Below are 26,468 nucleotides of genomic sequence, written 5' to 3'. Positions count from 1 at the left end.
TCAACGATTTTTTTGAAGAAATTTACTTGTATCATTCTCTATTATTTGTTTCCTCTAGGGGTGGCGTCAGGATTTTAGTATGCCCACTTAAAATTTGTTTCATTTTTTTAGTGCTGAAACAATACTTTATCAGTAATTTGACAGAAAAGAGACAACAGTTTTGATAATCAATAGCGCAAAAATGGTGAACATGCTGGCGTTAGCTTTTCAAATGTGTGCTGCTTTACTGCTTGTTTTTGGATTTTGGACTGTTAGTTGGACACAACAAGCAATTTGAAGACGTCACCTTACGTGTTGTTTGAAAAGGAATACAGTGATCATGAAAACAGATGCCCCTCTCCCGCGGAGGTAGCGCCGTTTCTCGAAAAGGATAATTTAACTGGGTTGACGATAAAATTATCTATTTTATTTTGAAGGTCATAACCGGAAGTCGTTTTTTCCAGTTTCATTTTGTGTGCCTTGATAAATTGATAGAACTGTTTCGCATTGCGCACAGACTCCATTCATCTCCCGAAAAATATACCACAGCACTGAAATGAGAGCGGTGACTGCAAAGGACCAGAGGCTCCTTTAAAGCAGCGCAAAGATGGAGGACGAGCTGGTGTCGGAGGAGGATATCTGTAAGTACCAGACGGCATGGACGAGCCGTGTGCTTCAGGGAAGCCAGCTGTCATGTGTCGGCAGCAGGATGTCCGTGTTGAGCACAGCCGGACAGTGGAAGCAGTGTTTCAGACTGCTAACCGCGGTGTCAGGACGGTGGGCATTAACGTTACATACTGAGCGACATTTGATCTTCACCCAAATCATTCTTTTTCGTTATCTACAAGCATACTGTCCTTTGTCCCAAATTTGGAAAGTATTGTTGCTAGTAACAAAAGCTCATTTTAGCACCCATAATTGGTTGGTATTGTTGTACATTAAAGGACAATTTCACCGATTTTCAGCCTCATTTCCACGTGCCTGTCGTAGGCTGATGATGTCTATGAACACATGGGCTTGTAGTGTTAAATTCCTGTTATCAAGAGCACATGAGAACATGCAGGGACCCGCACAACTATACTTTACTGTTTGGTGCTATATACCAGTGGAAGACAATCCTTGTTATTTAAAGATGAGATGCTTTATTAATCTCCAGCTGCGGAAATTCGGGAGCATAGAAAACTTAAAATACTTTCAATGACAACTTTAAAAAGATACGTTGTTAAAGAGTTTATCAAATAAGAACAGAATAAGATGCAAACTACACAGAACAATTAAACTCCAAATTACAACAGCAATGTTCAATGCTTCTTAACACTACAGCCAATAATGTGGGCCTGTATCGTCGGTTTAAGGCCCACGTGTTTGATTTAGAATCCAAACTGACTTTTGAACGGACTCAACACTCCTCGTCTGTCTTTCCCTACAGTGCTGTGGTCAGAAAAGGAGCTGCATGATGCTGCAAAGAGGAACAACACAGAGAAAATGCAGGAACTGATCAAGAATGGTGTGGACGTCAAGGCCAGGAATAAAGTAAGCCCGCTGAAGGACATGTACACTTGTCCAGTGCTCGCCAGTCACTGCTCCATTCCACTCCACAATCCTTGTTGATTACGCCTGTGCCTGTTGTGCTATGTCTGTTAAGTTGTCTGCTTTGAAAAAGGTGTTTTGTGAGCTAGTTAGTGCAATTTTAAAGATTAGCATTGCCACTTGTTCCATTGCCAGACCAGAAAAACATCAACTGAAAGTTAACACAAACCAGTCCATGTGATAAAACAACGGCAGAGAGAAACAGACTTATGGTTAACGAGTTTCAGGTCAACTTGCAGAGACAATGCAACATCATCTCAGAGGCTCTGGAGTTGACCCTGTGTCCAGAGGAGTGATTTTTTTTCCTGAATTATATTATAGTATGTTATGTGTATCTCACGCTCTCCTTATCCCTCCCCTCAAACCCTTCCTCCACATGCCAAAACAGTGACAGAAAATTTCAACTGAAAACAAGTGACACTGAAAAAAAAAAAACTGACAGCATAAAAAAGCCTGCGCTCAATGCCTTTTGCACTGAACAGAAGGAAGCAGCTCAATGAGCTAAAATTAAAGCCACAAGCAGCAACCGGTGGGTGAGCAAAGTCAGTTCAGCTTAATTCTGTTTAATTTAAGTCGTGAGACCAGTCACACACTTGTTTCATCATCACAAAGCCTGCAGAATGTCACTGATTTGTCCTTCCTTCATCAAATTTGAATGAAAAGGGTGTTTGTATTGTTCAGGAGATAGCACAGGATGTGTCTAATGAGTTTAATCAGGATTGCTGAAATACACCTGGAGTTATGAGCAAACATGTGATAGGCTATGCCCACTTTCAACAATCATTATGCTACTTTAGAGTTGGTTAATATTTGCCCCAAGAACATGTACACCTAAATTCCCTCTACTTGGTTTTGAGCTACACGCTGTTGGTATTTGTGGCTTCAGTATCCCTATACCCAAACAGAAAGAAGCTTTTTTGAAGGGCACATTGAGCTGGATTGTATGTCGAAATTAAAGTCATTTGGACTAACATCACAGGGGGCATGACCTTTGCAAAATAGCATTTTTTGGCCTGAATTACGTAGCCACCATCTGGCCAAGTGGGCTTATGTTTCTTAGGATGCATGTGCACATCATTTCCAGCCCAGTTTCATATTTGAGCCATGGAATAAGAAAACAAACAATGATGATAGGTATTATTATTATCAGGGTTTAAGGCTTCAATCCCAATAATATTAATAATATACTGGCACAAGCACAACAGGTTTTTGCTGCTTCACGGCTTGAACCCTAATAAAATTAAATAATTTTTATTGTCTGTTTTATTTTTTAGTGTAACTTTTTCAGTGCCAATATTTGTTTCAGTCCCAACACAATTTCTCCATTGTGAGATCTAATCTAATCTTTCACTAGTGCTTCAATGCCAATGTTTCCTTTTCAGTTGAGGTTTTGTTTTCGATGTATGCTTGGTTTTAATGCCTAGACAAATACAGCATTAATGGTAAAGGGAGAGGCATTTCATGATTGTTCTGTTTGAAATCTCTAATGTAATGAAAGTAAAGCTAGACTTATTGACACAGTTCATGGAACCCAGCCAGCCCATCAGTCATGTCATGGAACTACACCTGTGATGTTGCTGCTATGATGACAGAATGACAGCTGTTGGAAAGGTCAGCTACAGACTGAGGACTGAGGTGTCATTGAACAGGTGAATAGTCTGTATTTTAGGATGATGGTCTGATTTAGCTGTGCCTGCACTTGGAGGTGCATTTGGTCATGTATCTCTCTGTTTGTGTCCAGAGAGACCGTAAAGCACTGCACTGGGCAGCAGGAGCTGGGAATGAAGAGGCTCTACGTCTCCTGTTGGTCCATGACACTGAAGTTGACGAGAGGGACACTGTATGTACATAAGTTTGTAGTAAGATCCTAACACACATTTGCCAGTTCATGAAAACATTCGCAACACTTTGCATCTTTTACATCAGTAACATCAAGGGCAGAATGAATGGACATGTCTGAGCATATTAAATTTCCAGGGGGATGCAAAACAGAAGACTTTACATTTATGCAGGTGTATGGTGAGACTGGCACTGAGCCTACTGTCACTTTCTTTTTGGTTTGCTCAGTTATGAACCTCTCTAACATAAAACAAGCATCCGACCACACAATAGGACATAAGCAAGTCGAGAAACTGTGTAGTACTTTATACACTTGTACTATCAGAGCTTTCTGTCACAAAACACTTCTAAATATGTGTCCACAGTTTGGCATGAATGCTTTGCTTCTAGCATCTTGGTTTGGTCACCTAAAACTCCTGCAGATCCTGGTGTCCTGTGGAGCGAAGCTCAACTGTGAAAACAAAGTAAGAGCTGCTCTGTCTTATCGTCACTACAGACCAGAAACTGTGAGGTTATTGTCTAATTGTCTCACAATCTATGTGTGTGTGTTAGGATGGTCTGAATATGCTGCACTGTGCTGCTCAGCGAGGCCACATCAGCATATTGGAGTTCATCATGGAGGACCTGGAAGACATCTGTCTCGACAGCGTTGACAAGGTGACTCCTTGCTTTTCAATTTACAGACTTATGTGGCTCAAATTTTAAAACGAACTGTCTTTTTGCACAATGTATGGGTCCAAAAATCCTCAGTTTATGCTTTATGCTGTCTTTAAGGTAACAATTATTTAGCTCCTATCAGCAGTTTGCCTATAAATGAAGGTGAATGGAACATTCCCTTTTATCTGACTACAGTGTGAATACAGTATAGGTATAGCCGCTCCTGTGTGTAACCTGCTGATTTCTCTCTGACCAGTCAGGGAAGACAGCACTTCACCTGGCTGCTGAACATGGACATTCTGAAGTGGTGGAGTTTCTGATTGGAATGGGTTGCACACATGGTTTGAAGGACAAGGTAGTGACACACACACTCATGCATGCACATATTCCAATTTTACCAACAGAGAGCTATCATCTCCACCAGGGGAGGGGATCCTCTGGCCTCTGGTCCGTATGTGGCTGTAAGGCTGTTTAATCCGGCCCACAAGGCCGTACAAAAAAGTAGTTACTTTTTTCAGCAATTAAAAATATAACAAAAATAGTTCTTCCTTTGTGGTCCCTGAACACAACACACACCACGATTGATATGGTGTCAATACATCATGGCACATGAACAAAAACATAAGTAGAAGCAGAGTGTCGCACTTTTCTAAGAGGAAGGACAAACAATTATTTTTTGTTGAAGTGACAGCCAGCTTGAAACATGCTAAACTGGATGAGCTGCAAGGACAGATGCACTTGGATAAAGTTAATGCATAAAGCATTACCCCCCCCTTCTGGGCTGTCAGTACCTGCAGATCAATGTGACCAGAACATGAACTTCCCTTTTCAGCCAATTTCTCCCCTTTATTGCCTAAAATGAAATCTGACCTTCAAAGATGGGAAACCTCACCTATGTCTAAACTCCAGCTTCTGTCTCCAGTGTTGTGCTTGAATGTGCTAAGAGAGCGTTCACTGAACGTGCTTATGTTTTTGGTGAGCACGGAATTGATGAAAAGTTTGTTTGTTTGCAACTAATAAATTGGAACAAACAACACAGTGCGTGAGTGTCTTCTGTGAGACAAGCAGCCACACTGAAGTGGTTTCAATGAACGTGGCAACAGCTCCACAGAGGTTAAATACCTGGAGTCCACACCAGTCAGCAGCCAGTTAGAAGAAGAAGCCCTTTGGAAGAGAGCAGAAACATTTTCCAGTTCACCTTGATTCAGCCCTCCTTGGAAAAATGTGACCTGGAAGACTGTAAGAATCTTCACAGAGAACTCCTACAAGAGTTAACGATACTCAGTACAGCACCCAGTTTGCCGGCATCTCTAGTGCAATGGGCGATTCAGATGCAGCTATAATTTTTACTTTTATGAACCAAAACAGATTCCAATGGAAAAAAAAATCACATTATTAAGCAGACCAGTCTTAGAAAATACTGATAATAATAATGAATGATGATACCAAGCAATCATTAACAAAGGGTGAGACCATGAGCCCGTTCCTCCACCCTATGTGTATATATGTGTATACATATGTGATATATTTATGTATGTGATGCATTCACATATTAATATTATTAGTATTATCTGTTCTTGTCTGTATACTTTTTAGATATGATCATGTTATTCATCAGCCTCTCTTGGAGCTGGCACAGAGAGGTTTACTGTATGTGTCAAATACTGTTTATTATGCCTCCACGCTGGCAGTCATGGCTGGAGGCATTGTGCTTTTGATTTGTCCACCCATCCATCCCATTGTCATGACCAAGATTAGATTGGTCAAGCTAAGTGTGACTTCACAAAACACATTATTGGCAATGATTCAAGTATTCATATGCTAATTGTGACAAAATTTCACAAAAATGTCTAAAATGGATAAAATGATGAAATAATGACCTTTAAGTTCGAAAGGTCAAAGGTCAGCTTCACTGTGAAAACACTTCTCTGGCCATAACGTAGGAACAGAAGGGAAGATTGTTACCATAGTTCGCATTTGGTCAGACACTGAATTGGTGACACTAATCTTGGGTGTCCACCTTGAAACTGTGCTGATTGTATGTTCTGTGCTGCTGGGTTGAGTATGTGTGTGTGTGTGTCTGAAGCATCCACGTTTTACAGTTTGTAGCTTCTCTGCAGCAACATCCATATTTGAAGCATTGTAGTCCACCACAAGCCCATTGGTTGTCTGGATATTGTCGCTGAACCATGTGATGAAGCTGTACTCCTCTGGAAAAATCGTCTTTAAGTTTAGACAGCATGTTTCAGCAGCATGGAAATTCACTGGATCTGAATCATATGTCATTATAGTGATAATTTCCATATTGCCAAAAATACAATAAAAATAAACTTGATATCTTTTATTACATTTTCTCAATGTCCTAACTTCATAAATGATTTGAGTCTGGACAGACATGGGTGGACAGTGGAACTTGACTGGTTGGTGGATGCATATAGCAAGGCCATAATTGTTCTTTGGAATATGCTTTCTGGACTTTAACACTGACACACCTCCTGGTCCCCTCTTTGCTAAAGATAAAAAAACATGTAGTATGATTTAAAGCATGCTTGGTGGTTCTCTGTTAAAAGTGCACACATGCACATATGCACCTCAATATTGTTCTCAGGCAAACAAGCAAGACACAATCGGCTGTTGTTTGTGTTAAATTGCAAAAAACATGACCACACCTTGGCCAAACTAATGGAAGTAAAGCCATCATTCCAAAGTTTTAAAGCCGTCTTTACACAAATGAACAGTATACAGCAGGATATGCTCTGACTTCAATCCTGCGTATACTGGGAAGGGGATATAGCCAGCTAAATCATTCTCATACTGCTACTTCCAACAGCGACCTCAGAGCAAATATTTCAACACTACTGGTTAGCACATTTAAACAGATGACAGCATTTAATAAATCACATGCCCAACTTGAACGTGAGGTGGGAAGTGTAGCTTTCATACAAAATGAATCAGTGGTTACCTCATATTGTGTACCGTATTAACATTCCATTTTGGTGTTGGAGTTTGATTTTTTTTTCTTTTTATTTATTTACTTGTATTAATTAATAGCAGAACTATACAGGGCTCCAAAGTGATCAGTATGAAATAAGTGATAACTATATGATTAAAGTATGTAAAATATATGTCAGCACTGTCAGCACAGAAACAGGAGAAAACCGACGTTTATCTAAATGTGGACAACATTAATAGCTTAGTATGATTCTTTATGGCTGTTTTATCTGTTTTTGTCATTTGTGTATCTTTTTGTTTTAGTGTTTCAAAAAAAAAAAAAAAAAAATCCATTCAGGCGCTCCTCTGGTGTAAGATGAAAATGTTTGGCTACTTAGCCTCTGATTGATCCACCATCAGTCGTGGTGGCTTTCTGGTAAGCTAGCAGACTGGCAATCATAATGTTGCCGTTTAATCTTATTTAATGTGGTCCTCATTTACCTAAAGAGCTGGTTTTTTTTCTACCTTTGATAACAGTGTTCACCTGCTTCTGGTAGCTGAGGCCTGACCATTAAGAGTCACACATGTGCACACACGTACCTGTGCATGTGCAGCTGCAGGATGTGCACAGAGATGCATCTTTATGCGCACGGCTGTGTGTTAGAAGTCACACGCGAAATTTGTGTGTTGTCAGAAATTTGAGAACAGGAGCAGTTAAAGTGGTTGTGTGTGCTTCCCTCCTGAAATTTGTACTCTCAGTTAGTTGGTAGCCCTGCCCCTTGGAAGCTCAGGGAGCCAAAAGTGTGTTTGCTTCCATGATTAATGTTTGCAACTGGCCAAATGTGTGTGTCTTTATGTATGTAGAGTGAAAACTGTGGGAACGAGAGCAAATTAAAGAGAAAATCTTTAGATGATTTTACAACTCCTCCCCCACTCTTGCTGAACATTCCCCCCAAATATTAATGATGTGAAAAAGTTAGATTAATGTGATAAAGTCCCTGAAAAGTATCTGAAATGTTTGAAAGTTTGGAGTTTCTATGTCAGTGTATGAATGAATGAATGGGAAGAGGTTGGAGATGAGTGGGTTTTCTGATTGACTGCCATTGTAACCCAACTTCAAAGAAAGCTGAATATTTCAAAAAGTTTGAGTGCACATGTTGGAGCACCCAGGTGAAGAAAACATTTTTCAATGTTTTTTTCTAACTGTATAATGTTCTTGGAGCAGAACTGCTGTTTAAGAGACTGGGGAAGAAAAAAGCCTCTACGACATTTAATACAATGTTGACAAAATTGTGTTCATTCTTTAACAGCATCCCAACTTTTCCCAAACCCCCCCCCCCAAAAAAAACAGAATGTGATACTTTGGATATCCTTTTGGACATGAAACAGTACAAAGACAATATATTTAATGCTTGACCTCATCAGCTTCATTGATTTTTGTAAATATCTGCTTATTCTAAATTTGATGCAGCAGCACATTTCAAACAAGTTGGGACAGGAGCAACTAAAGACTGGGGAAGATGTGTAACGCTCCAAAAACACCTGTTTGGATCATTCCACAGGTAAACAGGTTGATTGGTAACAGGTGACAGTGTCATGTTTGGGTATGAAAGGAGCATCCTGGAAAGGCTCAGTCGTTCACAAGCGAGGATGGAGCGAGGTTCAACACTTTGTGAAATCATGACGGTATAAAGGATGTTACTGCATGGACTCAGGAACACTTTATAAACACAGTGAACACAGTTTGTTCAATTAAAAATTAAATTAATTAAAATTAAATTAAAATTAGGATCTGGTAACATTGTTAATAAAATAATGGATTCATTGTTGAAACATTCAGCTTCTGACATTCCAAGTGGTATGAAGGCAAATGCAAACTGCGACACCTAACCCAAACAGCAACACATCAGACAACAAGGTTCAGGTGTAAGCAGACTGCTCTTTTTCTGTGTTTTGGTAGATATACTGTATGTAGAGGAAGTTGTCTGGTTATAATGTGTTGTTATGTCTGGACTACAGGAAGAGAACACAGCCATGCATCTAGCAGCGAAGTGTGGGCACACGGCAGTCCTGCAGGGCATCATGGAGACTGGAGTTGACATCGATGAAAGGAATATAGTAAGTGGACTAGACTGGCCTGCAAACTTTTTATTTATAGGCACCAGCATTCTGTGTCTGAGTGCATTTTCTCCACATTACTTTTTCATTTTCTCAGTTGTACTTGTTGCAGTAGTACCTTGCAAACTGCAATCAGAACCAAAAATGTAAATGATGACACTATATACATCATATCTAACAATACATGCTAGCTCTTTAGTCTGCATTAAAAGACATATTAATCTGCTTCTAACTTATGGCAGATTTCCATCTGTTTTTTTATTCATTGAAGAATTGTTTGATTTATAAAATTGTGCAAAGTATATCTTCCGATTACTTGTTTTGTCCTACCAATAGTCCAAAACACAAGATATTCAGTTTACTATCTAAAAGATCCAGATTAACCAGCTAAGTAGACAGATCTGGATTTATTAGTGGACCAAGGTATCCCTCAGGGCATGGTCAGGGCCTATAAAAGGGTTCATCTTGAGAACCATGCGAGAATACTGCGGGTGGCATACATCGCAGTGTTTAAGCTTTCTGGTCTTGATTTGTGGTTTAAATGGACTGTATTTACATAGCATTTTCTAGTTTTACAAACAACTTCAAGCATTTTTACAATAGCCAGCATTCACCCATTCACACTCACAACCTTAAAAAAAATAATTCAGATAGCTCGAGGTCAGGGACTAATTCAGTAAATAAACAATTGGGATCATGGATAGTTTTTTTTTAAAATATATATTCATTGATGCATATGCTGTAAGACTAAAGACAAACATCGATATCGCAAATACATAAAATAGATTATTGACAATCCATAAATGAGGCCTGGCGGTATCAGAGGATGATAGGTAGGATAATGTATATGCAAAACCCAGACTACAAACTCTAGTTGTTGTAAGAACACAATATGATATTTTGTGACTCCAAAATTGAACTAGAAAATTCCCCCTGGGAAATTTTGAAAGGGACACGGGGTGTGTTCGAGCCGACAAAATTATCTACGTTTTAAAGTTTGAATGAAGTCTCTAGGAGAAACTATGGCGAAGCAGCGGACAATTGAAAAAGGCTGCAATTTGAGGAAACAGCAGATATCAGAGGTAGTCAGTCCCTGATTAATGAATTGCTCTCAGCTGTGTTTCTGTGGCTTTCTCCTTGTCTGTCTCTGTTGATCACCTCAGCTGTCTGTGTCTGCTTCTCTCCTCTGCTTCATGTCTCTGTTAACATGAATTAATGAACTGAATCAATAAACATGAATGGAGCTAATGCTAACGGAGCTAACAGAGCTAACACTAACGGAGCTAACAGCCAACGGCGCTAATAGAGCTAACGGCGCTAACGCTAACAGAGCTAACGGCGTTAACAAGGGGGCGGGGGGTGGGGTTTTCATTATGCATTTGTCTGTGTGTGTGTGTTTATGTATCTGTCATTGTGTGTGACTGCGTATGTGTGTGTCTTCGTCTGTTTGTGTGTGTGTGTCTGCTTGAACTACACAAGCAGCCCAACCAGCTCCTACATGGAGATGTGTCTGGTATATGTGTGACTGAATGTGTGTGTGTGTGTGTGCGTGTGTGCGTGTGTAACTTCTGCCCCACCTGCTGATAATTACCTCTGCACCTCTCCCACTGTTTACCTGTTCCTGTTCAGTTTTGACGTGCTGTTTTTAATCACTTTTAGCTGTTGGTTAGCCCTGTTTGTGTGTGCATTTGTGTGACTACTGTCTCAACCTCTTTGGCAAAGAGCTTTCTGAAGCTGAGTTTAACTGCTTGTTGGACGGAGATTGTTTTCAAACAATGCCCTTGTTTTGACTGAGCTCGTTAAGATAATCATTCTCAGGCTTGTTGTCCTGCAGATGTGTGTGCGTGGGTTATTGACCGGTGTGTGTGTAAATGACAGTTGCACCTGTTAAACTCTTCCCTTGAAAAGCAGTTTTTTCGCTGTCGGTTTCTTCCGAACAACTTGCGATTGTGTCAAAACCGTAGCTGCTATCAAAAAACCGATTACACTGTGAGATGCGGACAAGTCTGGGCCAGATGTACGTGTGTTTTGTGTCCAGATATTCTTTAGAAAAATGACAAAATGGTCGACTTAAAAAGACTCTGCGACTCAGAGAACAGGAGTTTGTATTGTATGCAGTGAGATTTGGGTTCGGCGAACCTCCTGAACTAAATCCTCTGGTGAGAGAACCGTACCTCGTATCAGAGTGTACTATAGATCATTGGACTCCCGAGAACTTCCTGAGTCCGACCATCTCCTCGTTTTATTCCTGAGACAACAACTTTTCGTTTTATGGCGATCTAAAGACAGGAGGCATTTCTGCTTTGCTCACAAAACAGCTCTGAATTTTAACATGGGACTTAATGGGAGAGCAGGAGGGAGCTGGCTGCACAAAAAGTCTCACTGTTTAAATTCAGTAAGTCTCTCGGCTTTTTTCGAAGACATCACATGAAAGAGGACAAGTTTGTCTACAAAATGATCCCAAAATTATGCGTGTAGAGTGTAATTTGTGGCCGTAGCGACGAGAAAAAGAGAAGATTTTCGGATCATTTTTAGACTCTGTCCCCACTCTAGCACGAACATTCCGCGCAATACACACCCATTATAATCTCAAAATTTCCCTCAAAACGATCACTGTCATTGAACAGTGACTGATCAAAAACTATACGACCAATCAAAATGTGGATGAACACACCAATAGACCAGACTTGGGTCTACATTTTAAAGTTTAAATGAAGTCTCTCGGTGAATGTATGCTTGAGCTACAGACGTTTGAAAAACTCCAATTTCAATCTTTATTTTTTCGCCCGTCCCATTCATTTCTTATGGGAAATTTATAAATTTGAGAAAAGTAATAGCACACCGATCCCGATCAAACCGCACGTTTTGATATATAATTTGCGAGGGTTTTCTCAAAGCTGCGGGACGAGTTAAGGGACGAAAATTTGGAGGAGGATGAAAAATAAGAAGAAGAAGAAGAAGAAACACGCGGGATAACAATAAGTGACTCGGGACGTTGCCCCGTGTCCCTAATTACTGCAGCCCCACTGTATCAGCTGCATTTCCCGTAGGGTAATGTAATAAAAGATTTTTCACTTTCATATTTTTGGGGTTAGAAATGAGATTTTTTTTTTTTGCCTGGGCTAAATCCTGGATAAACTGGTTGCATAGCATGAATGTCTCTTTAAGATATTTTTGGCTGCAAACAAGAAAGCTATCAAGCAAACATGTCTGTAAACAAACACTCCAACCAAAGATGACGACTTCTACTGTCAGTGAAAAAACTGCATGAAGAAAGTGTTCTTTATCTTAAGTCTATGATCGATGTGTAAAAAGCTGGAAAAACGGACTGCTTCTGTGTGCCTGTAGGATGTAACCCATTACAGACAGTAAATAATGGAAAGACCCTTTTTCTTTATGTTGCCCATACCAGTCCATTCTTTTTGCTTGATAATGAAAAACTATAAATCTAGTCACAAAAACATGTGGCTGTGATCTAATCATTTTCTTATTTACATATTCATACAGAGGCACTGTATGCTGATTTCTGTTTGAATAAGTTCCATGGCTGAAACCTGATATGCACAGTCTGTGTAACACTTGTGAAAAAAAACAAACACCCAATCACAAACATCAGAAAAGTCACTACATCTTATTAATGTGGTACTGTTCGGATCATGCAGTACTCTAAATCCCAGCTTAATAGTGAACATTTGTTTGCGTGTTTAAAAAAGTGCATTTCAATAATAGTTTAATTTACATGACTCCATTGGGCAAGTCAGGCTCAAGTTTCAATTCCTACAAAACTGACACGTGACTCATCATTTAAATAATCAATCAAGTATAAATGAAAACACTTGCTGCTTCCCACTTACAAACTTAAAGATTTTGTGCTTTTCTCAAGTTCATATCTTTGTAAACTGACTGTCTATTCTGTCTGTTTGTTGGACAAAATAAGTAATTTTAAGATGTCACTTTCTATGTCTGCTAACCTTTGATGAACATGTTACTAATCATATCAAACAGTTTGACTCAGCGTGGAGTGTTCCTGGCTGAAATGTACCTGTTGTCTGTTTTAGGATGGTCTCACAGCATTGCACCTGGCAGCTGATGGAGGTCATTATGAATGTGTCAAACTGCTGCTGCAGTCTGGCTGCAATATCAATGCACAAACTAATGTACGGTTTGTTAATTTGAAGTCACATATCATTTGCAGTAAACAGAAGAGATTCCAGAATATTTCTGAATCTTTTGACAGTCTGAGTTTTCTGTCTGCAGAAGAATATGAGTGCTCTCCATCTTGTGGCACAGCATGGCTTTGACAGAGAGGCATGTTTGTTGCTGGAGGCAGGAATCAACACAGATGCTGTAAACAATGTAAGTAATGTCAACTTCTTTGTGACTTTCTTGGTTTGTATAATGTATTAAAAAATGTTTCCTGCTGATAAAGTTTTATTTAAAAAAAGTAAGATTGAATGAATCCATGCAGTATTTATTATTTATTTATTTTACTGTTGTTTTAATTTCACATTTTAAAGCCCAGTTTTACAGTACATCTTGTCTGGAAAACTACAAGCAACCCCAAACATTGCAGGTTTTAATGTTACTGTAGCCATTCATCCATTCATGCAGTTAATTTAAAGTGTTTTACACTTTACATTTGCCCTCATTCACACACACATGTCACAGATTTAACTGGGGCACACTTGATATACAAGCTCCAAACAATGCATAGACTGCACCAATTTGCACCAAATAAAGTAGTTTCTTTTTTTTCAACAACAAAGCCTTCAGCAGAAGCAAGCGGTTCTGCATGGAAGATAAACTTCAAATAAACAATACTTCATCAGGATTTTATGAATTTGATGGATATCATAGCTAGCTAGCTACATGCATGAAAATCACAGAAAAATGGTCAAAAAATTGTGTTAAGTGTGGATAAGATTTAAGGAGCTGTACAGGTTGTAGTCAATGTATGAGTAAACTAAAGTAATTAAACTGAATAACAACTTTCAGTGATGTTTGAAACTCAGTTTACTTGTTGAACATTTTGAAACCCACAACAATTATTGAGAGGAAATTTGATATCAGAATAAAGCAGTGGGGCATTAAGATTTGTTTCTTAAATTCTTGGTAGATTTAAATCATTTGTGTAATATTTGAAAAGGAATAGCCCCAATAAATCTTAAAATATGTTCACAGAGCAAAGAGGAAAGCATTTTCCTAGGCAATGTAATAGAGACATGACATAAGATTTACTATTCTCATAGCTACCAAAAACAAACTCATGGCCTTTGTGCAGTGGTTGCTCTTATTATTGTCTTCTTTTCTTTGTGCTCGAGACAGCAACACAACACATCGCTCCACCTAGCTGTGATCAACAATCACACAGAGGTTGTACGGCTGCTTATTGATGCTGACTGTAACCTGGACATCACTGACAGTGTGAGTACGAGCCTCTACAGCTGCACTGGTGCACGTTATAGAACAATGAAGAAGCACCTGGATCTGCAGGACCTCTCTGTGCTCACATTCATTTTAGTAAAACTAAGAATGCCTTGTGCTAAAACAAGCACAGTTCACGATGACATTGTGATGGTCCTACAGTGCAATAATATTACCTAATGGATTTCTGTCATGTGGTTCAGAGACAACAGACTGCTCTGCATATAGCAGCAGAGCATGGTTGGCAGGACATGGCTGAGATGATCCTGATCTCTGGTGTTAACCTCAGTCTGCCTGATAAGGTACAGCACAACACACACTTTTACGAGACAGAACAGCGTTTCCAATGTCATGATGTGCTGCTTTTGATTATCTTCTAGTTCTAATCATAATTAATACACGTTGGTGACAGGAGCGGCCAGAGGCATTACGTTTTTGGGATGTTAGTACATATGTATGTACATCCATCCCATTCTCGTGGTCTCTTAGGAACGCTTTGAGGTAATTTGTTCAGATTTGGCACAAATGTTCACTTGGACTCAAGGGTGAACTGATTAGAATTTGGTGGTCAGCAATCAAGGCCACTGTAACATGTGGACTGAGTGATAACTTCTATTTCAGCAAAAAATAAATGTATATATTTTATGAAATTCCTTCAAAGTCTTCACTACAAATATTTTGTGAGTCTGGACAAACATGGATGTAAACTGCAACTTGATTAGTTGATCAAGTTTCTTCATATTTTATTAAAGTGCAGTAGTGGAGGAAGTATTCAGATCCTTTACTAGTAAAAATAGTAATACCACAGTGTAAAAAATTAAATTACAAGTAACTGCCTCACATTCAAAATCTTACTAAGTATCAAAAGTAAAAGCAGTCATTATGCAGAAGAATGGCTTTCCATGTCATCATATCATGGCATTTTTTTAATCTTTACTGATACATTAACATGTACACAGCATTCTAATTTTGTGGCTGCTCAAGTTCTAACTACAACAACTGCATCATATCCCACAAAGTCATCACAGGTTTTTATTATGTACATTTTTTATCTGCAAAGTAACTAATAATGTGTAGTAAAAATGTTCAATATGTCCCTCACAAATCTAATGAAGTAGAACTAAAGTGGCAGAAAAAGGAAATGCTTCAATAAATTATGACTACTTAAATATGGTACTTCGAAAACTTTCGCACAGTAAATGTACTTGCATTCAACCACTGTGTGCCTTTGGGTTTATTGACTCTAACTTACTTTTTTATAATCTTACTAACTATACAGTTAAATTATTCAAACTGAACAACACAGAACTGTTCAGTTGATAATGAAAATACTTTTTGTGCTTGTCCCAGTCAAGCAGCAACCTCTGGGGCTGAAAAATGAATCCAGGTCTGAAGTGTCAAAAACCGCAGTTCCTTGAATGGCCACTTGAGACTGACTGCAAAAGCAAGTCAGTCCCCATAGACCCCCATATTAAAATGCCCTACTTAACAGTAGAAATAAACATGTTCACAGCCCTTTTTATATATTTTTTTATTTTTGGATTAGCGGTGTCTTAGGTGGAGTCAGGCACTGCCAAGATCGTGATGGCAGCAGCCACTGTCACTGATCTTGATAATGGCTCTTTAGAAACCAATGGGTGACATCATAGAGAATATTACATGTTTTATACAGTCTATAGTCCCAATAGGTAGCAATATATACAAAAAAAAGTGTGGTGAGTGAAGAGTGTAAAGAGCGGTGAAACCAGCTTCACAGCTGGAAATGTAGTGGGGGGCAAACCTAGGTGGTTGTGAATCATGTTGTGATTGGTTGCATGGAACATTGCTATCATAGCTAGTATATCATGCTGGACATTGTGTGAATATTTCTGTGTGCGGATGATTGGGGTGCAGCTGAAAAGACTTAGGTATTGTAAAACTGGACCAAATGTAATTTAACCCCTTAACGCTGTTTGTCGTGAATTCGCATCATACCGCTTTAATCCACATCGCTGCCGAATCGAGCATGCATTCCTCTAATGCACTGGTTTCTCGTCGGACCGGTCAAAGTGAAAGAACCCCTGTTCTAATTGTTGTTACAATGTAATGGTTGTAAGACAATTTTGTGGCTGTTTTGATGAAATTAATAAATTCAAAATAAAATTTGAATAAACAAAAAAGATGTTTTTCCTGCATTTAAGCATTGAAAGAAAGAGACATATACTGTTTGTTTGAACCCTATTCTAGTTGGTGAACCAACCTAAATTTATATCTATTGTATGTGCTACAGAAAAATTAACAAACTCCTCTTAATTTAGGATCAATTTGAAAGCAAAAACACAAAGAATTAATTTTTTAATATAATTCTAAATAAATTCAGGCGTCAAGGGGTTAACATGGGTTTTTGAATGTAGGCTGCATATACACTGCTCACAAAAATTAAAGGAACACCTTTTTCATTGGCCCTGGCATGAATTGAATTAAACCTGTCTGATAATTTTCTGGTTGGTCAAGCAGCTGAGGGCCTCGTTAATCAATTTCAGCTGTATTGGTGTTCATGGAATAAACAACAGGTGCACTTCAGTGGCAACAATTAGAAAACCCTCAAAACAGGACTGGTTTTACATGTGGAGGTCATTTCAAGTTTCTCCCTCTTCATCTTTTTCGGCTGGTTTTCCACTCGTGCTGATTTTGGCTTGCGTAAATATCCCTACTGGCAGTATGAGGCGATTCCTTAACCCTACAGAAGTTGCACAGGTTGTCCAACTTCTCCAGGATGGCACATCCACCCGTGCTGCAGCAAGAAGGTTTAATGTGTCTCCCAGCACAATCTCCAGAACATGGAGGAGATTTCAGGAGACTGGTGGTTATTCTCGGAGAGCTGGACAGGGCCGTAGAAGGTCCTCAACCCCTCAGCAGGACCGATACCTGCTCCTTTGTGCAAGGCGGAACAGGCTGAGCACTGCTCGTGCCCTACAGAATGACCTCCAGAGGGCCACTGGTGTGAATGTCTCTACCCAAACAATCAGGAGCAGACTTCATGAAGGTGGCCTGAGGGCCCGACGTCCTGTAGTGGGCCCTGTGCTCACTGCCCAGCACCGTGGAGCTCGACTGGCATTTGCTCAAGAACACCAGAATTGGCAAGTCCGCCACTGGCGCCCTGTACTTTTCACAGACGAGAGCAGGTTCACCCTGAGCACCTGTGATAGACGTGAAAGAGTCTGGAGAAGACAAGGAGAACGCTATGCTGACTGCAACGTCGTTCAACATGACAGGTTTGGTGGTGGGTCAGTGATGGTCTGGGGAGGCATATCCATGGAGGGACGCACAGACCTCTACTGCCTAGGAAATGGTGCTCTGACTGCCATAAGGTATCGAGATGAAATCCTTGAACCCATTGTCAGACCCTACGCTGGTGCAGTAGGTCCTGGTTTCCTCCTAATGCACGACAATGCCCGGCCTCACGTGGCAAGAGTATGCAGGCAGTACCTGGAGGATGAAGGAATTGAAACAATTGAATGGCCTTCACGATCCCCTGACTTAAACCCAATAGAACATCTCTGGGACATTATGTTTCGGTCCATTAGGCGCCGCCAGGTTGCTCCTCAGACTGTACAACAGCTCAGGGATGCCCTCACACAGATCTGGGAGGAAATGCCACAAGACGCCATCCGTCGTCTCATTAGGAGCATGCCGCGACGTTGTCAAGCATGCATACAAGCTCGTGGGGGCCACACAAGATACTGAAAAGCATTTTGAGTGGCAAAAATTAAGTTTTGGAAAAAATTGACTAGCCCTTAACATCTTCATTTCACTCTGATTTTACGGTGTCTACACAATTGCGCCCTCTGTAAGCTGAAAACGTTTATTTCCATTAAAAGACTTGGCATCCTTTTGTTCCTAAAACAGTGCCCTGTCATTATTGGTATAGATATCCAACTTCATATTTTGATCTGATGTATCTTATGTGTTTCTTTAAGGTGCTCCTTTAATTTTTGTGAGCAGTGTAGATTTGTGAATGTAAAATAGATGTCTAAAAATTTCTAATCAGTTATAACAAAGACACCTTTTCAACTGGAAATCACCAAAATCATTATTGCTGGGTTGGCCCATGACTTTGCGATCATTGGTCCATAAAGTAACCAAATCAAATTATCTATTTGATCCATATTTGATCCATCAGTTGCTGACACCTGCATTTTGTCCTTTCAGGTTACAGCTAAATAAATATAGATTAAAAATCTAATGTAACATACAGTAGGAGTCCAGCAATTTATCAGCCATTAAGGAAATTCCAGCTAAATGCTGAGTGAGTGTTTATATGTTTATTTTCTCCACTCCTCTTTTTAAAGATAAATTTCATGTTCCATATAGGCATGCATTAATATTTCTAGCTCCGCTGGATTAAAATTGAGTTTTGCTCTTTATTTACCTGTTGCCATGCTAATTCACATTATAGGTATTTTCCATTTTTTTGGTGTATTTTGTGAAATCTCAGTTACTACCAACTACCTTGAACCATTTCTTATGACACAAGACAGTATGTTAAATTTCATAGTATACATTTAGTATACATGCTATGAGACTGGTGTATGAGGAAAGAGGATGAGTTTGGGATTGAACAAACCAAAATTTTGGTATAGTGATGTATGGCAAGTAGAACCGCAGTATTATATGGTATCATATGCCTGTGTTTTGTGTGTAATTTCTTCATTACTAGTCTAATATTTCTTTTTATTTTTACCTGATAATACCATGAAGTATGACTGCTGCAGTGATGTCATTTAGCCGAGTAATAAACTTCCTATTCATTGTGTTTTACTGATGATATACACAGCAGGGGAAAACCTGTCTGGAAGTGGCAGCAAGAGGAAACAATGTTGTCCTGGTCGACATGATCATCAAAGCTGACCGATTTTATAAATGGGAGAAGGTGAGTTGATCCTCATTGCATCTGGACCTGCTGCGGCTCACCTGGAATGACTTTATTAAATAGAATAACACAAAAATACTAAGTACTAAATACTCTCTCCTCTGGGAACTGATTTTTTGGTTTATTTAATTATCGTACATGGAACATTGGTCTAAGGATTTGCCTTTGATTTGTGAGTGACAGGTCAATGATCAATAATTCTGACTACAACAGAAGAATGTTTTATTGTTGTAATTTTTATTTTTCACCATAAAAACAGCAAGAAACTTATTCTATGTTCCAAATAGAAAACGGAGTAATGTGCAGCACGCTGTTCAGGTAGGGTTGATTACCAAACAAGAATACACAACATAGCCCATTTTCTTGGACATCTGCAAGTTTCAGGTATTAATAGTTATTTAATGTTTTGTGTTGACTTCAGACGCTTTTCACAGTATACCACATACCTACACATACACTATGGATAAAAAACTGCATCCCCTCTTGGCTTCAGGATCACGTGGGTAGTGAGCAGGACTCCTGGGTGGGGAGGCCTCTGAGCTTCAAGCAGGACCACCAGCCAGAGACACAGCACCTTCGTTCTGTCATGTGGAGCCTGGCCACCAAGCACCTCTGCCGTGGGGAATGGAAGATCCTGGCACAACACTGGGACTTCAGTGATGCACAGATCCGAGCTATAGAACACCAGTGGACAGGTGAGCTGCAATATGCTGACCTCTTGAAAATGGCTTAAAACACAAACATGACATTGTGACATTAGTGGCTCCAGTAGGGAGATATTGGTTTGAATACCATAAAATGATGTAATTATTTTTTACATTGCACACAGTAGTGCCAGGAGTTGATTAGCTTAGCTTAGCATGAAAACTGAAAGCAGGGGAAACAGCTTGCCTGCGTCTTGCCAAAGCCAGAAAAGAGTTGGCTTTAGAGCTGTTGGTAGGGAATGGCATATTTTGTGGCTTTGATTACTGAACAGAAATGAGAATGTTATCAGTCTCTCTATCTAACTCTTATAAAACATGAATGAATAAGAAACACAGTTGGCTGTGTTAGTGAGAAGGCAATAAGAACTCTTTTAGCTGCCCTAGTGACTCCTAGTGGTTGGGCTAACTTTAATATCCTCAATTTCTTTAGGATAATATAATTTACTGCTCAAATCCGCATTCACATTACACTAGAGGGGCGATTAGTGGACAGATTACTCTACCCCTCCCTAAGTCTGACTCTATGAAGAGGACTGTATTCTACAGGTCAACTGTGTTTTGTAACAATCTTCCAGTGGTGGTTCGTGAAATTGAGGGAAAAACTGCTTTTAAAAAGAGATTAAGAATGTATATGTTCTCATAAAAGCATCTTGATTATTTGAATGAGTGAGGTTTGTCATGTGATACTTGAAGGGTGTGTTGCTTTTCCTCGCAAATTACTTCTATCAAATGTTCAAGGTTCAAGGTTAATTTATTTATCATTCTAATATCTAAATGTGAGCTGCAGTTCCTGTGGCTACATGCAAAACAAAAATGCTAACCCATAATGTTGTTTTCTTGTGTAACATAAAGGGAATGCAACTTGCATTTCATTGTGAACCCTTTAGAATAAAGAATAAATTAATGTTAAACCTTTAATCTTGGAGTGCAGAGGATGAATTTCGGAGTCTCACAGCCTGCAGAAAGAAGCTGTTGTGTAGGGGTATGGCAGAGGACACTTCCCCATCACTTGCCACATGGCAGCAGTGTGGTTGGGGTGGGTACTGACTTTTAGCATCCTTTAGGCTCTGCGTAGGAACCTCACCACACTGATATTGCAGATTCCTGGTAGATGAGCACCAAGGATGTTCTGGGCAGTTTTAATCACCTGCTCCAGGGCCCTCCTGTCCTGGACTGTGCAGACTCAAGTCCAATTTGTATTATTTCCAATCATAGCACTTCCTATTGCTCCTCACTAAAAGGTAACAGGTAAAAGTTTCCTAAAAGAAATTTGTTTCTGAGCTTTCTTTACCAGTGTAGAGACGTGTCATGACCATGACAGGTTCTCTATGATGCCCCATCTCAGCTCCACTGATGTAGTGTGAGGTGACATTAGTAGAACAATGTGAGAAACAATATTTTGATCCCTCTTTATGTCCTGTACATGTGGCAAAATTGACAGTAAAATCGACTTTGACTTTGACTCAGGCCATGGACATTTCAGAACTGTTGCACCCCTAGTATTGAGGTGTCTCTCCAGTGATTTTTTTTGTCTTTGTGATCACCACATCAACACATTTGTTGATGTATGGTGTCACTGTTGTATACGTCTCAAGATTGATGTGGTTCTCTTGCATGGCAGCATCTCTGAACATGTGCAGTCTGTGAACTCCAAACAGTCCCATAGAGCTGCAGTACCTTCACAAATTGGGATAAATTAACTTTGGTACCTCAATGTATTGTAATTCTGAATTAAACCTCTAGATATGAAAAGCTTCAAAGAGCATGGCCACAGAATGCTGCTAATCTGGCTTCATGGAGTTGTGATGGCTGGGGAGAACCCGATTAAAGGCCTCTACGAGGGGCTGGTGGAAATCTCACGGACAGATTTGGCAGGTGAGTCCATCAAACACTGCACTGTGTTTTGTGCTCTTGTTTAACTGTCAGGGCTATATGGAGCCCCTGCAAAGCCATGCTGGGAATGATTTTCTGAAATACTGAAATGTTCCCTCTTAAAATTTTCTAAGCAATTTTGGATTCCCTCTGAACCATAGGGGATGGCAGAGCTGTATTTTGTTACAGTTTTGTGTATTGTACCGCAACAGGTTGTGAACACAGTAATAGTCAGTGCACTCTTCAGATGTGGCTGCTCAGCCACAAGTTTGTACGACTGTCACTAAATAGATGACTAGCGGATTTAGTTAACCTAGCTCTCTGACCAACTGCTGCCACGGCTGACTAAGACGGACTGTAGCTGTGATTATGACTAGTCATGAGATGACAGAGCTTTGCTCGTTGCTGTTGTTGTCATTGTGGCTGTGGTTATGGCTGACACATTAATTTATAATGCATGTAACAGGGGTTGTGTGTGCGCAGTGAATGAACATGGTTGTGCTAGCTGAGTATTGTGTTGAAGCTATTGTATGATCTCCTGTGCTGTCTTGTATTCTATGTAAAGACTTCCACAGTGACTTTGGGGCTCCATAGTGCTTTGACAAATTTATTTGTAGTTTTTTATCTAGTTTTCTATTTGTGCCATTGATTTTTTGATTTTGACCAACTCCATAGAAAAAACGAGAATGCCCAATACCGTACATTTTGGTCCATTTTTGTGCTCGTCTACTTTCTATCTGGTACTGTGGTCTGTGAGGTGGTGGGTGTGGGGTGGCAACATCGGGAATGTATAGGTGCATGATGTCTCTTTGTTGTGTTAATCATTCAGAGTGCATCCGGCAGAAGGCGAATGCAGAGACCACCTCTCCCAAAATTTGCTCTACAATGTGATCAACACTGTGAGTTACTGTGCAACACAGGCAACACAACAAATCCAAGGTTTCAGGTCACATCAGAACTGTATTTCACTGTAAATTCTTTCAGCTCAGACCATGAAAAATCTTTGTATTGTCCATGGCGTGACTTGTTTACATTGACACACGTTATCATTGTTCTGAATTTGGTTCACAGAGCATTTGTTTTCTTAAAGAATTAGGGGAAATTATGGTAGTAAACCTGTACAATCCTGGTCTAATTGTAAAATAACAATTTACATTTTTAGTAGATGCAGTGAACACTTGCTGACAGTACTCATACTGTATTATATCTCAACAAAGGGCTTTTTTTTAGTATATTATGACGAGTCCAATGTATAATATAATGTAATGCTTTGTCTCTGAGTGTTTCTCAAACTTCTCCCTTAAAGTTTTACTGAACGATGAGGTTTGGGAAGGTTCCAAAACACCCTCCGAAACAAGTTGTTATGGCTAATATGTTACAGTAACAAACAGTTGTTTTTCCAGTCAGTGTCTGTGTGGCCCAGTGGGGAAGCCTGACCTGAATGACTTGGCATGTGGAGCAATACTTACACATCATCCTTGTTTTATTCGCAACTCTCCTTCTCTGTGTTCTGTTGTAGCTGACCAGGAAACAAAATGTTCCCAAATAACTGATTCCAGCTATGGCATTTCATTTGTGCTTGCCAGAGTGTGACTGAATTGCACATCAATCAGCTTGTGCTGATTTAGCATGTTTTTAATGGCGTAAGGTAAAAAAGATCCTGGATGGAACTTGCACTTGAAGTTTGGTCTGCATTACATGCATCAGTTTACATACTGTATTGTCTGTGTGCAGAAATATTGGTAAGGATGTCTCAAAATCATCTAATCACCACTTTCACTGACAGTGACAAACATCAATAATTGGCAAGGCAAGCTCGAGCACAGGACAAAGCAGTAGGAGAGCTATGTGGTCAAGATGTGTTACCAGGCTTGTGAGTACAACAATCTGGCAAAGATTGGCGAGGAGATCTGGGTTTTTATCCTGTGAACGGTGATTATGGATTGGCTGCAGCCATGGTGGCTGGGAGCAGGTGTGGGTGAGACGTGATTGCAGAGCAACCAATCTGCCCAGACACCATACACAAGTACAGATACAAGGAGAGGACTCACACAACACAAAGGGACAGATGAAAAACACAGGGAAACACAAGGAAAGGGAGGAAGAGGCAGAGGCTTCCTAACAAGAATATCATATTTAAGATTAGCTTGCCATTCATAATTAGTTTCTAAGTATATTCTTTTTTCTTACTGCATATAAAATGATTGACGTGGTATTGAATTCAGTTCAATTCATTTTTATTTATATAGGGCCAAATCAAAACGGAAGTTGTCTCAGGACAGTTTCCATATAGGGCAGGTACAGACCAAACTCTTTTACAGAGACCAAACAATTCTCCCATGAGCAAGCACTTGGTGACAGTGGTGACGAAAAACTTCCTTTTAACAGGCAGAAACCTCAAGCAGAGCCAGGCTCTGGGCAGCCGGCCATCTGCCTCAAGAGAGAGACAGAGAGAGACAGAGAGAGAGAGATCTCTTTTTTGGAGATCTTAAGTTGAGATAAACTACTATTTTTCGAAGAAGTAGAAGAAAACAGAAGAGAAAACAATTTTTTTATGGAAAAAAAACTTTTCAAGAAGGAAAAAAACCTGCAAAAACCTCAGAAAACAGTGGAAAACTGGAAAACAGAACCAACTGCCAAACTGACAGTTAGCCTATCTGTCCAACCAGCAACAAAAAAAAGGCCAAGCAAAGAGGAGGAAAACAGCAGAAGAAGAAACTTGAAGAATCAAGTGAGTGAAACTTTCAGAAAGAAAATATAATATTAAAAGAAGAGGAAACAAATAATTACCCAACACTAATTGAACTTGAGCTAGCACAATACTGCTAGCTGTAAACAAGACCCTAGCAACTGTTACCAAGGAATATAAACAGCAACAGTTAAACTGCAGCAGAACCTGATGGAGTCCACCAAAAGCTGTACAGAGGCTGTTCCTCTCCTCTATCCTTCTCATGTCACCAACAAGACTGCCAGGAAAGCATTTAAACAAAAACTGTTAAAGGAACGACCAGAGACACTGTTTTCGGATCTTTACAAGTCAGGGGAGATCAGCAACCTCATCTTCTTCACAGACCAGCCGCTAGCGTGGCACTCATCAGCCATCAGTGCCCACTACCCCTCTGTCAATAAAGAGGGGATCTGTAACGGCTGGAAAAATAAAAATAAGAGAAGCAGAAGATCCAGATACTTTCAAGATGACAGTCAATTTATATAAGAACGGGACTATCATGGTGTAGGAGAACCTAAAACTGTTTGAGAAAGACTTCCTCCTGATAAAGGAAAAAGCCCAGCAGCAGAGATCTAGCTTCACTGACAGCTCCCAAAGCCTGCCAGATACTCCCAGCTGCTGGACCACTGAACAGCCCCCTGAAGAGAAGGAGCCCACCAGCCCAGAGGAGGTCCAGGACCCCCAGCTGAACCGCACCATCACCGACCTGAAGGTGAAATTCACAGACCTGGAGAGAGAATTAATACAACTGAGAGAGCTGATCAGCCAACAGCCAGACCAGCCCAGGGAGCTCAGCCTGACCCCTGGACCATCAGTACAGAGCTGGACACGCTGAGGCAGGACAGGGACAACTACAGGAAAGAGCTGAGCCTGCTCAGGGCTGAGATCAAAGAGCTGAGCCTGCTGAGGACCTGATGGGACAGGTACCACAATAGACACTGTATGATGTATCATTAGAACATCTCTTATTCTCATACTGTGTAAAACACAAACAAACAAAAAAAGGACATTACTTTGTACACAAGTATTGATTATTTTATATACCAGTTATTGGATTGTTACCTTTTATAATATGTTATATAGATACTTTATTATTATTTTCTTTGACTTAGTAGTTTTTCTCACTTTGATCACCAAATGCAGCCTTTTTTTTAAGTTTTAAATTTAATGAAATCTTTTACTATTTCTTGTTTGAATATTCAGGGTCTGAGATCTTCTGCTCTTGGTCTTAAGAGCAGGACCTCAGACTTTATTAGAGAATTAGAAAATGCAGATGTGTTTATATTACAAGAGACTTGGTGTAGAGGAGACGTCTCCACTGGTTGTCCCTCAGACTACATAGAGATCATGTCCCCGTCCACCAAACTAAAAGGGAGTAACACAAGGAAGGGACTCAGGAGGAATGCTGATTTGGTATAAAGCAAAGCTCCAACAAAACATTGACATTACATTACATTACATTAATAAAAAAAGGAGAATTTTCAATTTGGCTTAAAATCAAAAAAGACATTATCACCACAGATAAAGATGTATGTGCAGCATATATCCCCCCATCACAATCCCCTTATTTTAATAAACACAGTTTCTCCATCCTTGAAGATGAGATCAGTTACTTTCAGGCCCAGGGAAGTGTACTGATCTGTGGAGACCTGAATGCCAGGACTGGTACAGAACCAGATTTTATCAGCACACAGTGAGACAAACATATACCTGG

General features: G+C 39.9%; 1 protein-coding gene across 3 annotated transcripts; it reads left to right on the top strand.

Annotated features, from left to right (window-relative positions):
- Nucleotides 1–474: 474 nt before the first annotated feature.
- Nucleotides 475–24,486, top strand: ankdd1a (ankyrin repeat and death domain containing 1A). Of its 3 annotated transcripts, none has more exons than XM_041941718.1 (16): nt 475–620; nt 1,409–1,512; nt 3,311–3,409; nt 3,774–3,872; nt 3,961–4,065; nt 4,322–4,420; nt 9,016–9,114; nt 13,173–13,271; nt 13,372–13,470; nt 14,440–14,538; nt 14,742–14,840; nt 19,355–19,450; nt 19,944–20,145; nt 21,898–22,029; nt 22,856–22,925; nt 24,415–24,486. In XM_041941718.1, the coding sequence occupies exons 1-15, from the start codon at nt 587–589 to the stop codon at nt 22,915–22,917; spliced, it is 1,527 nt and encodes a 508-aa protein (XP_041797652.1). In that variant the 5' UTR covers nt 475–586; the 3' UTR covers nt 22,918–22,925; nt 24,415–24,486. The 3 variants fall into 3 exon arrangements, with proteins under 3 accessions (XP_041797652.1, XP_041797642.1, XP_041797661.1); XM_041941727.1 differs by lacking the exon at nt 24,415–24,486 and adding an exon at nt 3,091–3,218 and having other exon boundaries at nt 589–620; nt 22,856–23,142; XM_041941708.1 differs by lacking the exon at nt 24,415–24,486 and having other exon boundaries at nt 22,856–23,142.
- The last annotated feature ends 1,982 nt before the right edge of the window (nt 24,487–26,468 follow it).

The sequence above is a fragment of the Chelmon rostratus genome, chromosome 1 (assembly GCF_017976325.1).
Source record: "Chelmon rostratus isolate fCheRos1 chromosome 1, fCheRos1.pri, whole genome shotgun sequence".
NCBI classification, from domain to species: domain Eukaryota; kingdom Metazoa; phylum Chordata; class Actinopteri; order Chaetodontiformes; family Chaetodontidae; genus Chelmon; species Chelmon rostratus.
The sequence above is the reverse complement of the archived record's forward strand: the minus strand, read 5'-3'. Positions and strand labels throughout refer to the sequence as shown.

Coding starts and splice junctions, on each gene's coding strand:
- ankdd1a (XM_041941718.1), top strand. CDS start 587: ATGGAGGACGAGCTGGTGTCGGAGGAGGATATCT. Junction 3,410..3,773: donor AAGTTGACGAGAGGGACACT/GTATGTACATAA, acceptor ATGTGTCCACAG/TTTGGCATGAATGCTTTGCT. Junction 13,471..14,439: donor ACACAGATGCTGTAAACAAT/GTAAGTAATGTC, acceptor TGCTCGAGACAG/CAACACAACACATCGCTCCA.